The sequence below is a fragment of the Bison bison genome, unplaced genomic scaffold, assembly GCF_000754665.1.
Source record: "Bison bison bison isolate TAMUID 2011002044 unplaced genomic scaffold, Bison_UMD1.0 scf7180017864148, whole genome shotgun sequence".
Lineage (NCBI taxonomy): Eukaryota > Metazoa > Chordata > Mammalia > Artiodactyla > Bovidae > Bison > Bison bison.
The window spans coordinates 1,685,252-1,698,861 of NW_011494720.1; the positions used below are offsets into that span (position 1 = coordinate 1,685,252).

Genomic DNA, 13,610 nt, shown 5'->3' on the forward strand with positions numbered 1-13,610 from the left:
CTCTTGAGAGTCCCTTGGACTGCAAGGAGATCAAACCAGTCCATTCTGAAGGAGATCAGCCCTGGGATTTCTTTGAAAGGAATGATGCTAAAGCTGAAACTCCAGTACTTTGGCCACCTCATGCAAAGAGTTGACTCATTGGAAAAGACTCTGATGCTGGGTGGCGGGGGGCAGGGGTTGGGGGCAGGAGGAGAAGGGGACGACAGAGGATGAGATGGCTGGATGACATCACTGACTCGATGGATGTTGAGTCTGAGTGAACTCCGGGAGTTGGTGATGGCGTGCTGCAATTCATGGGGTCACAAAGAGTTGGACATGACTGAGCGACTGATCTGAACTGAAATGAAAGAGAGTAGTTGATATTGGTCCTATGGAAATAAAAAAGCCCAAGGCAGATAGAGGAAGAAGAAGAAAGATTGCCCTAAGTGTAATAGAAGCACTTGCTACTGGCGAGGTGTGAGGCTAAGAGTTCCGGGTCTGTGACAGCTGCAGTCGGGCAAGACCAGGCAGAGGACAGCCGGAAGAGATGAGTCCAGGATCCGTAAGTAAGCTCATCCCTGGAGACTGTTCTCACCTTGGGTTGGTGCCTGGCGCACTCTTGTGTCTTGGTCTGAGTCCAGACCGGGGACCTCCCACTCTGTGCCTTTCCACTGCAGTTTACCTGGCCAAGTTCATCTGCATTCTGAGGACACAGATCTCTATCTGGATGCAGTTGGGCCAGATGAGCTTGGTTTAACTCAACAGCCTTGACTGTTGCATTTTAAGGTGTGACAGGGCTTCACAGCCTGTGAGAGGACCTCACTTGCCCTTTTACTTGATCTGGATTATATTATTATTTTTTTTTTCATGAAACCCTGGCTTGGGAGTCTTTGTAGAGCAGGGCTGAGCTCAAATGATGACTGACAGTGTTATTCACATGAGTTTCCCAATTGGATAAAAATGTTGCTTAATGGAGAGGAGATGTGGTCAATGTAATATCCCCCTCATCTTCTCCGAAGCCTTCTGATCTCACACCCTATGTCTACAGTGAATTTTCAGTACTCCAGGGCTATCTGAAAGATAAAGTGTAGATGAAAGGCACTTTGCTGACAGCACACCACTGTGCTGGGTCTGGGAAAAATGGGCTTTTGCTCTTACATCTTTTACCAATATTCTTAAAAACAGTATATGCATAGCCTATTATGTTGTTTTGAAAATTGTTATATTATCAACTCAGCCATTGATTAATTCATTTGCTATCAATATTTATTGAGTTCCTATTCTGGAAGAGGCTTTGTGCTATGAACACTCAGAATTCCAATGATGAATAAGACACAGGGAACCTAGTGGACAGCAATGAAGACGAGAATGTACAATTGAAGGAGTGATAATGTTGTAAGTAGCAGAAGAGAAATGAAGGCCGGCTATTGAATTCAAAACAAGGATATATTACCTCCAGTGTATGGGGATTAGGGGTAGCTGATAAGAGAGGAATTCATGCATAGATGATGCTAAGTGAAATAAGCCAGTCACAAAAAGACAAATACTGTGTGATTCTGCTTATGTGAAATATGTAGAGTATCCAATGTATAGAGACAGAATGTAGAATGGTGATTGCCAGGGGCTGGAGAAGAAGAAATGAGGAGTTGTTGTTTAATGGGTAAAGAGTTTCAGTTTTGTGAGATGGAAAATTTCTGGAGATTGGTTGTACACCAATGTGAATATACTTATTGCTGAATAGCACATTTAAAAATGGTTAAGATGATCAATTTTATGTGTATCTTACCACTATTTAAAAAAAATACAGTGTCTTATTATGCAGGGATGGGTGGAGGATACTTAATACCTTGGGACTTCTGCCCATGCACATACTATTCATTCATTCATTCATTAAATGTGTATTGAATGCTTCCTATGTGTTAGGTGCTAAGCTAGTTATTAATATAGGGCTCAATACTTAAAGCGCTTCCCTCATAGCTCAGATGGTAAAGAATCTGCCCGCAATGCGGGAGATCCCGGTTTGATTCCTGGGTTGGGAAGATCCGCTGGAGAAGGGATAGGCTACCAATTCCAGTATTGTTGGGCTTCCTTTGTGGCTCAGCTGGTAAAAATCTGCCTGCAGTGCAGGAGATCTGGATTCGATCCTTGGGCTGAGAAGATCCCCTGGAGAAGGGAAGGGCTACCCACTCCAGTATTCTGGCCTGGAGAATTCCATGGACAGTATAGTCCATGGGGTAGCAAAGAGTTGGACACGACTGAGCGACTTTCACTTTCAGTGCTTAAAAAGCTGTATAAGACACCAAGTTTGTGAATGTCACCTTGCTAACCACACCTTCCCTCTCTAGATGCTAAGCTTCTATAGTGAAATATTCACAACTGGTATCTGCTGACTTGACTTGTGCATGAGATGTGAGTAAATAAACAGTAAAAAGATTTGAGGTTATGTAGGGGGGGTGTGGATGGCATGGTGATGAAATGGAAAGAGATGGGTAAGAAATGAACTACAGGCAGTGCTTTCTGAGGATATTAAAAAACAAAGAACTCCTATTTGTGGCTGCCAACCCAAGAGCTAAGTCATTTAGAATGGAAAAAAATTGACTCAACCCAAGGAGCTAGTTGTCTTGTGAATATGGCAAATGTAGTTTGAGAACCACTGCCACAAGATTGTGGACAGTATTAATAAGTGAGGAGAGCAGGGAAGGACTGCAAAATTTGAACTAAAAGGAAAGATATGCGTGCTAAGTTTAGTTGTGTCTGACTCTTTGAGACCCCAAGAACAGTAGCCTTCCAGGCTCCTCTGCCCATGGGATTTTCCAGGCAAGAGTACTGGAGTGGGTTGCCATTCCCTTCTCCAGGGGATCTTCCCAACCTGTGATTTGAACCCGGGTCTTCCACATTGCGGCCAGATTCTTTACCATCTGAGTCACCAGGGAAGCCCTAAAAGGAAGGTCAAGGCTTGTGAAAGGAAGGAATGGTGATGGGCAGGGTGGTCTGTTTATTTGGGCAGTCAGTGGAAAGCAGGAAGTGTGAGTTTCCTTAACCAAGAGACCCTGGAAGTTCTATCTTCAGTTCACTTTATCTCATCTTATTTTCTTTTTAAATGTCATAGGCTTCATTCCATTTCTCCTTCAAATAGTTTTCTACTTCCTTTTTTCCCCTATATACCCTGGAACACTTTTCATTTCAAGATAGTATAGAGTGCCAGCCACATACCAGGCACTGTGCTGGGCTCCGGCCACACGCTCCCCAGCCTTCTACCTTTATTCTGTTGTGCATGCCCAGCAAATCCTGGGGTCAGGGTAATTTCTCTCCTATACTTGGCTCCATGAGAGATACAAACCTAGTCTCATCTACTCCTTTCCTGATCTCGTTTCTCCCTGTCTTCTTCAAGGTATCTTCAGTGAGGCTGTTCCTTCTACCTGTGTCTTTAATCCCGACTGCTTTACTTTTCTTCCTGACTTTATTCTCTTTTCCCTTCCTTGTACCTTCTACCATTCCCTGCCTGCTGGCCCATTCAATCTGCGTGACTTCTCAAGTTCCCTCCAGGGAGAAAATCCTTTCTCATCTTTATATTCTTCAGTGACAACCCTATCTCTTTCTCTTCGCGTTTGCATCAAGTTCTCAAAGAAATGGCCCTCATTTATTTTTATTTCCTTACATTCCATCCACTCTCCAGCCACTGGGTTGGCTTGTACTGTCTACTGAGACTCCTTGCCAAGTGTTCTTCATGTCAAATCCAACTTCACTTTATCAGTCTCTCCTTTTTAAAGATTTCTACTTCTTTAAACTTTTTGCTTCCCCATTTCCTTGGGTCTCCCAGAACTTTTGTTTGTACTTTCTCAGTTTCTTTTCTGAGATGTGCTTCCTCCCTAAAAATTTTCAAGGCTGGTGTAATCTCTTGTGTTCTTCTGTTCTTCTCATTCTGCATGTTCTTGAAGAGGAATATTGAACATTGACTAGTATGCTCAAGTTATAGCCAAGTCTAAACAACTGATACCTAGGGTTATCTGATAACAGTGACATAAAAATCTGAATTATCTTTCTGCACTTGTTCTACATGGCTCATTGGTTCATCTGAGTTTCACATGTTCCCCTTTTTTATGCTTTGTCTCCACTTTCTAAAGACCCTTAGCATGGTCTGGAATTGGAATGAGCATTGGTCTCTAATGGTTCTGAGTTCATTGTGAATCCTTAAAAAAATGAATAAATCTAATAGAAACCAGCTAATTTCATTTTGTCATTTTCTGAATAATATATTCTGGTGTAGGCAGTCCATTTTTTAAGCAGATTTGCAATAAACAATTTCCCCTCAAGGTTAATATAATAGGCAAACACCTTTTGCTGCAACAGACGGTTGCAGAGGTAATGAAAGATTAGCTTACATTATGATTCATTATTTCAAAATGTCAGAATAAAGTGGATCTGCTACATCTTCCAAGCCTCTTATTCTTTAGAGGATAGTGCATGTTTTACTTTTCTAATGTTAATGGATTCACTGGGTTTTTTTTTTGTTTTGTTTTGTTTTTTCTCCTATTTTTTTTCCCCAGGCCAAATTCAGATAATCGACGCCAAGGTGGCAGAGAGAGATTGGCCAGTACCAGTGACAAGGGAAGCATGGCCATGGAATCTGCCAAGGAGACTCGCTACTGTGCAGTGTGCAATGACTATGCCTCAGGCTACCATTATGGAGTTTGGTCTTGCGAGGGCTGTAAGGCCTTCTTCAAGAGAAGTATTCAAGGTAATAGTGTGTTGCAAACAACTCATCCCATTTTTTAATCCTAAGAGGGGAAGCAACAGAGGAAGACATATGATCAGGAAACGCTAATACCTAGTGAGTGCACTAGCATCTATGAGAGAAACATGGAGAAGAGATAAGGTCCCAGGAGAAGGAGTTGGCAAATGTCAGGGTAGTTGTGGCTGAGTAATTATGCTTCCTCCATCTGGCAAGATCCCAACAGTCTTGAGCAACTCTACAGGAAGAGGATTTCAATAGCTGGTTCTCTGAGCCGTTGTCTGTGCCATGATTGGGGGATGGCAAGTGGATCTTTGTGTGTTGTAGGCAGCTAGACTTATGTGATGTTGTGTGATATTAATTATCCATACATAGTTATTTCTCCAACTTGGCTTTGCCTAGATAAGCATTGTGTTCTGATCTGTGCTCCAGACCAATTCTAATTTAACTCATTCTTCTCTTGTTCTTCTTCCATTTCTTTGTTGTCTCAATGGAGAACATGACCTTTTGCTAAAATGAGAAGACTCAGTAATAAGGGATGTATTATTTGTACCAAACAGTTATTAAGTATGCACCCGTAACATTTCATTCATTTCATTCGCAGTGTCTGCTTTGACCCTTTTCTTGTATATCGTTTTCCAAGTGCAGTTTCTCTGATAGACTGCCAGCTACATTTCATTTCTACTCCAGGAGTGTCTATACTTTTGCTATATTGTCTATAGGGGATGCCCTGGGGGTGGGCCACCAATCATTTTTACTACCTAAAATATCTATACGAAAGATCCTTTGAGAAGAACAGAGGTCTGACAGCAGTCTAGCTGGATTAATCTTTTGTCTTAATACTGGACCATTTTTCTCTGTTCTTATTCCTTTACCTTTTCAGCTTAAGCAAAGTTTAGTATATAAGCACTAAGAATATTTCCGATGGAGTTTTTATGTGATTCCCTGTATAGAAACTGAGACTGAAGTAACTTGTTAAAAACCGGACTCTACTAAATTAAGAGGTACTGATTGCAGACACTTTTGAATAGAGAATGAATCACTATTCTCACAGACTTTTTGCAGTAGCTCTTCACTGCCCTAATGTGGGGTGAAAGCTGGGGAATGATACACACTATTTATTTTTCCTTCCATTGCCAGTGGATGGATTTTTTAAAAGGCTATTCATATCTTAATAGAGCAGTGTGTGAGGTCAACTTGGTCCATTTACAAAGCACTTTTTTTGGACAGCTATTACTTTCTACATCTTTTAGAAATCTACTGTAAGGCTTGGACCTTTTTTTGTCAGCATTTTACTAAAATTTATAATATATGCAAGTAAATTTTTATATGAATATACGTATCAACATAGACTATTTAATTTTTACTAGCAGACACTATTTCATTTAGGAAAATTATATCTGTATTTTGGTTTAAGTTAGTATAAATCCTTAAAGGTCTTTTGACAGCCATCTTCATTTGTGGTCCTCCTTTTTATTTACTTTTATATAATCTAAGATATCATATTTTTTATCAGGCATTTAATCTGACATGGAGAAATCATCTGACAGAGGCAGATTTAGTGGATAGGTTCAACTGCAAACTTGGGCAAGTCATTTATCTGAGACTGAGTTCTCTTATCTATAAAAATGATTTAGAAGAGTGGTCAGCAAAGGTTTACTGCAAAGAACCAGAGAGGAACTATTTCGGCTTTGCAGGTCATGCAGTCTGTAGCAGCTGTGCACCTTTGGCATTGTGGCAAGAAGTCACAGGCGCTATATAAATAAATGGATGTGTGCCAACAGAACTTTATATACACAAGCAGGTAACTAAGTACAACTGGCCTGTGGGCCGTAATTTGCTGACTCCTGATTTAATGTATGAAAAGAGAAATTGATGATTTCCAAATCTAATGTTTTATCTGTTCATGTTTATTGAGAACTTACTCTGTACCTGTGCTAGATGTTCTGAGAGAAATAAAAATATGTGTAAGACATAATCCATAATCCCACAAAATTTAGAATTTGTTTGGGGAGGAGGCAAAGGTATTTGTTCTCATGAGAGAATTAGAAAGTCGGTATAAAGAGCTATGCTATGATACAGATAGGGAAAACAATACATGAATATAGGGAAAATATTGGCAGTTATAGATGTAAAAAGACTGAGATTGAGGATAGAAATGACCTTCCTCCAAGGAACAGTGACAGCATTTTCACATAGTTCTTTTTATCACAGAGGTTCAGCATTTAGGATTGTGCCGTGTAACGCCATGTTGCACTTAGTATTGTCTGTAGACATCAAGGCATCAGAACAGAAAACAGAAAAAAGACTGTTAAAGATGGGGGAACCTTATAAGTCATGAAGTCCCCTAATGGATTAGTTTGTTTATCGAATGCCCCTACTAGGCAAAGCACTATGTGAGGTCCTGGAGATATAGTTATAAGCAAGACATAGTCTTTATCCACATAGAGCTTAAAGGTAGTAGAAGAGATGAACAAATAAACCAGCAATTAAATTACAGTATAATAAGTACCAAGACAGGTTGAAATCAGGTCTTATAGGGTCCAAGCTTCACTCATTCCTGGTGGGGGTTTAGTCAGGCTCTCAAAGAATGTTTCCTGTTTTAAAATTGTCTGGAGGATTTTGCAAGTAAGCAAAAAGAAGGGCAGGATGAGTATATGAAAATAGAACTGAGTATGTGAGCAAAGACTAGGAGATAAGATAGAGTTTGGGGAGTTCTATGAATAAAAATTAACAAAATTAATATACAATTTGATTAAACAAAGGCATTCCTGGGCCATGTATTTATTCTTAGGCTGTGTAAAAACAAAGTAATTTACTTCCTTTTTACTTTTGTGGCATTTCCATCTATTTGATTTGTTTGTGCACATAAAAGGAAAACACCAGAGCAATAGAGTCTTTCTCATCATAGTCTTATTAACTTGGAGCTAAAAAGTTTTGCTGAACTTCTATGACTCTTTATAAATCACACTGGCCCTCAAGCCTATTTAAGGACAGTGAAGGGTCTGACATGATGCAGGTAGAAAGTTCTGAAGATGCTGTAGCTCTCCCTGCTTTTCTTCTTACTTAAGAAAAGAGCTAGAAATGAGTATCCATCAGATTGCTCTAGTGTTCTAAGTGTTTAGTTGAAGAGGTAAAGTGTTTGACTTGAAAACATACAGAGTTTCATCCCCTACTTAGTGTGTGAGCTTGATCACTCAAGACATTTAGTAATGGCTTCCAGTCAAACGTACTTTTTTTTTTTTAAAGCAAAGTCAAGGACATGACTTAAGGGAGATGGGTGAAATTGGATATTCTGTGAATTTATTAATCATTGCAGGTAGAGAGGCAGTGTTCCTTAAGATGTGTTGTAGGCAGAGACCCTTGGATGAGTTGTATAAACTCATATGTATATATAGATATATATACTAAATAATAAATAAAATAAACTAAATACATATAAATAAATATGAATAACTATTATTATATATAAATATATGAATAACAAATATTATTTATATATAAATAATAAATATATTATATATATAAATAGGTTCAGCAGGCAGGTACTAGGGCTTCCCTGGTGGCTGCAGTGTGGAAGACCCAGGTTCGATCCCTAAGTTGGGAAGATACCCTAAGGGAATGGCAACCCACTCCAGTATTCTTGCCTGGAGAATCCCATGGACAGAGGAGCCTGGTGGACTAATGTCCATGTGGTTGCAAAGAGTAGCACACAACTGAGCAACTAACACTTTCACTGTCACTTTCAGCAACCAGGTACTTCATCTGAATATTATTTGGAGGAAAAAGGACTCCACAGAACTTGCTGCTTGGTCATAGTATTACAAATAAATGTTATAAAGGCCCATATTATAAATGGTCATGAGGCACAGTGGAGGCTCAAACCTATTATACACCCCTGGCTATGCTGCCACTTTCTCTTTTCTTTCTAAGGGATCTATGGAAGATGCTTAACACGACACCAAATGGACATGGCCCAGGCACACATTGGGGCTTAAAGGTTAGCTAAGGCCAGAAGGACATGGTACCAATTTGCAACACAGCGGGGGTCCCACAAGGACAACAGATACTCTGACCCATCAGGCCTTAGAAAGCTTCAGGGTGAGAGTCCAGCACCCTGGATAGCTCCCTCAGCAGCAGGGGTGAGCAGAGACTAACTTTCCATGGAACCTCAGGCCTGTTCAGCTAGTCTGTGAAAAGATAACTTAGTTCCTTTGTCCTTAGGAACTCACTGTTGTTTGCCCAAGATGGTTTAGTTTTTATGTTTAGTTTCCCATTTCCAGTTGCCTTCTGTCTTGACATGTGCACCCCTGTCTAGAAAAGGCCAGAGGATGGGGTAGATGTGGAGGCTACTCTCTTGTTACAGAGCTGTCTTATCTCTGGAGTCCTTTCAGGGATATGGCTCAGAGTTGGTTCTGGCAGTACATTCACACAAAATTCCTGCATTTTTGGTCTCCATATTTCCCCACTTGCCCCTCCACAGTCTAGTCTCCACATAACAGCAGCAGAGATATTTCAGATGCATTAATCAGGTCACATGCTCTTGTACTTCAAACGCTCACTGCTGTTAAAGTCCAGATCCCTTTCCATGACTTAAAGTACTCTGCATGGTTGTATCCCTGCTCACTTCTCTCCCTATCACTGTAATCCAACCAGGTTGGCCATACTTCTCTTCCCCCAACACACCGCATGCGTTCCTTCTTCAGCACAAGCAGTTCCCTTTTATTTTTTTCTTCGCTTTCAGCTCTCTACTTGGTTGGCTTCTTATCATTCAATTCCTGTCCAAGATTGTATTCTCAGAGAAGTGTCCCCTGATTATGTCACCAAAAATAACCCTATAAATCTTTGCCTTCAGTGTTTTTTTTGTTTGTTTTTAAAGTACTTTTCTTTAAGGTCCTTAAACCCTTAATGAACTTTAAAATTTATTCACTTGATTGATGATTATCTGTCTGCAACAAGTGCCAGGCTTCCCTGATGGCTCAGTGGTAAAGAACCAACCTGCCAATGGAGATGATGAGGGTTCGATCCTAAATCAAGAAGATCCCCTGGAGAAGGGAATGGCTGCCCACTCCAGTATTCTTTCGTGGGAAACCCCATGTTCAGAGGAGCCTGGCGGGCTGCAGTACATGGGGTCACAGAAGAGTCGGACACGACTTAGCAACTGAGCACACATGCATGCAGCAGGTGCCATGGTCAAATACTCCTGCCCACACTTGGATGGAAGCTCAGTGAGAGCTGATTTCCGGCCTTGTTTGTTGCAATATCTCCCATGACTATAGTCATGTTGAGCACACATCTGTTAAATAAGAGAATATGGCAAGAAGTCAAAAGAATGACAGGTAAAACCTATAGGAAGACCTCAGAAAAGGGAGTTATTTGATTAAGAGAAGTTAGCAAGAGAAGTGTTAATGCAAGTGGTATGTTTGATATAGGCCTGAAAAGAATGGAAGGATTTTCATAGGCATTAAGAAGTTTGGAGAAGAATTCCAGAAAGGTGAAATAGCATAAACCAAGAAATGCACAGTGGAAATTGAGTAAATCGACTGTGAAAGAACCAAGGGCCTCTTGTCTTCTCCCTGACTCTGCTTTTCCTCTTCATCTCTCTACATGCAGGCATTCCCCAGAGTTTGCAGCCTCTGTTCCTTTCTCCTTCTCATCCGTTTATCTGCCCAGCTTCCTAAGCACTGTCATATATATCTGTTATGGTAGGGGTTCGCAACCCCTGGGCTATGGACCAGTACTACTCCACTCTGCAGGAGGTGAGTGGCGGGTGAGCGGCCAAGCTTCATCTGTATTAACAGCCGCTTCCCATCGCTGACATTACCATCTGAGCTCAGGAAAAAAAGTTCAGGGAGCTCACTGATTTTGCATTATGGTGAGCTGTATAATTATTTCATTATACATCCCAATGTAATAATAATAGAAATTAAATGCCCAATAAATGTAATGGGTTTGAATCATCCTGAAAATATCCCCCTCCCCTGGTCCATGGTAAAACTGTCTTTCACCAAAATGGTCCTGATGTCAGAAGGTTGAGGGCTGCTGTGTTATGGGTTGTATTGTGTCCCCCCAAAAGATATATTGAAGTTCTAAGCCCCCAGTACCTCAGCATGTCACCTTATTTGGAAATAGGGTCATTGCAGGTACAATTAGTTAAGGTGAGGCTCCACCATACTAGAGTGGGGTGGAGCTGTAATTCAAGAGGACTAGTGTTCTTATTGGAAGAGGAAATTTGGACAGAGATGATGGAGAGAGATATTGAAGTGATGCATCTACAAGCCATGGGATCATCAAGGATTGCTGGCAAATACCAGAAGGCAAGTAATTCTTTCTTGCAGGTTTCAGTAGGAGCATGGCTCTGCTGACACCTTGATTTCAGACTGTTAGCCTCCAGAAGTGTGAGGTAACACTTAATGCTGTTTTAACAATTTTGTGTTAGCAACCTTGCTACTTCGTGACTCCTGTGCGTCCCCAACACTAGCTCCTTCTGACTGCCTTTATATCAGTTCCCTCAACAGTCCCCTATGTGTCCAGACTTAGAAGCATGGAGCTTGTTATCCTCATCTTTTCAGTTTGCACTCCTTCCCTGATGGTTCCCATCAGAGGCGTTGTGTAATCCTGTTGAGTCTATCTCTTTAATGTCTATCCATTCAGCTCCCACTACCCAGAGTTTGCCCCATTAACTTTCACCATGATCATTGCAGTAATTTAATTTTTTTCTTCTGCCTTCTCCATTTAACTCATTTACTTCATTTGGTTTCCTCCTTCTAAACCTGTCTGCACACTCACAGTCTATTAACATTAGCAAATCACTAATCATATCAACACTTTGCACAGAATTCTCTAATGACGTTCAGGGCCCACAGAATAATCCTTTGACAACCAAGCATTCAAGGATTTCCACAGTCTTGCCCTAGCCTGTATTTTTAGTTGTTTTAAAGTCACCATTTCTACTTCTGAAGTAGACTGTCTAGATTGGGCTACTTGCTGTTACTCAAACATAATTATCCCATTTCTGTGCTGGGACTTTCTTTCCAGATCTACCTGTACAATTTCTTTTTGTCAAAAGTGTTTGTATCAAACCCCTGACGTTAATGCAGAAGTTCTGTCTCTCCTATGACCCTCCATATTATAGTCAACACTTTGTATCTGTGGATTCAACTAACTCCAGATTGAAAATAGTAAAGAAAATTTCCAGAAAGTTCCAAAAAGCAAAACTTGAATTTTTCTTGTGCCAGCTAACTATTTACCTAGTATTGACATTGCATTTACAACTATTTGCATTTACATTATATTGGGTATGATAAGTAATCTGGAGATGATTCAAAAAATACTGGAGGATTTGTGTGGCATATATGGAAATGCCATGGCTATTTTATATAAGGCACTTGAACAGATTTTGGTATCCGAAGGGGTCCTGTAACCAATTTCCCAAGGATACTCTGGGATGATTATATTTTGTTCCCATTGCCTAGGATGGCAGGTACAGACATATCAGGTTTTATTGCACTTTGATTTAGTGCTCTTTGCAAATACTGTGTTTTTACAAATTGAAGGTTTGTGGCAACCCTACATCAAGTGTCTTATCTGTGCCATTTTTTGAACAACATTTGCTCATTTTATCTCGCTTTATTACATTTTGGCAATTCTCACAATATTTCAAACTTTTAAATTCTTATTATGTTTGTACAGTGATCTGTGACCAGTGGCCTTAGATGTTACTATTGTAATTTTGGGGGCATCATCAATTGAATCCATATATGATAACTGACTTAATTGATTAATGTCATGTGTTCTGACTGCTCCAGTGATGACCTGTTCCCTACTCTCTGCCCTTCTGCTTGGGTCTCTCTATTAACTGAGACACAACACTATTAAAATTAGGCTAATTAATAACCATGCAGTGGCCTCTGATTGTTCAAGATGAAGGAAAATTCAATCGATGTTGCAAACTTTGTTGTCTTAAGAAATTGTCACTTTCAGCAGCCACTACCCTGATCAGTAATCAGCCATCAACATTGAGGCAAGACCCTCCACCAGCAAAATGACTGTGACTTGCTGAAGGCTCAGATGACGGTTAGCGTTTTCTAACAATAGAGTATTTTTTAACTGAGGCATGTACATTTTTTAGACATAATACTATTGTACACAATAGATGACAGTATAGTATAAACATAACTTTTATATGTATTGGGAAACAAAAGCATTTGTGTGACTCCTTTTATTGTGATGATCACTTTATTGCAGTAGTCTGGAACCTGGCCCTTAAAATCTCCAAGGTCTGCTTATGTTTGTGTGTGTGTCTTTCTCTGTCTGTGAGTCTCCCAAAAGCAAGATCCAAATCAAGACTTCATATTACAGGAGTCACTCAATGAATAAATACAAGAATGAAAAGAAGGTTAGGATTAGGAAACACAAAACCATTCCATTTTTTTAAATCATGGGAGAGAGATGACAAAACAGTCTTTAATTAAGATTTATCTGCCAAAGGCATATAAGAGGGACCAGAGAAGGGAGCGACTGAAAAAGCATGAGGATGAATTTGGCTCTTATTCACAAACCTTAGACATACTTCATACTAAATCTCGACGTTGGTATTGTGAAATGGGAAAAGGAATAGCATGAAGAATATTATAAGTGAAAGAATTAACCTTATTTTAAGATGATTCAATATGAAATATCTGGAAAAGAAGGAAGTTGAACAAGTTAAAAAACAGAGGGAAAATGATGGTGTCATTACCTGAACTGGGAAGATGAAGAGGAAGGCTGATTAGAAAAAACTAGCCCTCGTGGCACAGTGGTAAAGAACCTGCCTGCCAATGCTGGAGATGTGGGATCGATCCGTCAGTGGAGAAGATCCCCTGCAGAAGGAAATACAACCCACTCCAGTATTCTTGCC

At 40.2% G+C, this 13,610-nt stretch overlaps 1 protein-coding gene across 1 annotated transcript in view; it reads left to right on the plus strand.

The window, feature by feature from the left end:
- Positions 1 to 13,610, plus strand: part of ESR1 (estrogen receptor 1) — a gene marked incomplete at its 5' end in the record, with an annotated part of 286,022 nt that overhangs the window by 37,370 nt on the left and 235,042 nt on the right. Inside the window, one exon of the mRNA XM_010840906.1 lies at positions 4,524 to 4,717. Within this exon, the coding sequence (XP_010839208.1) occupies positions 4,524 to 4,717 (194 nt within the window). The remainder of the gene's footprint in view (positions 1 to 4,523; positions 4,718 to 13,610) is intronic.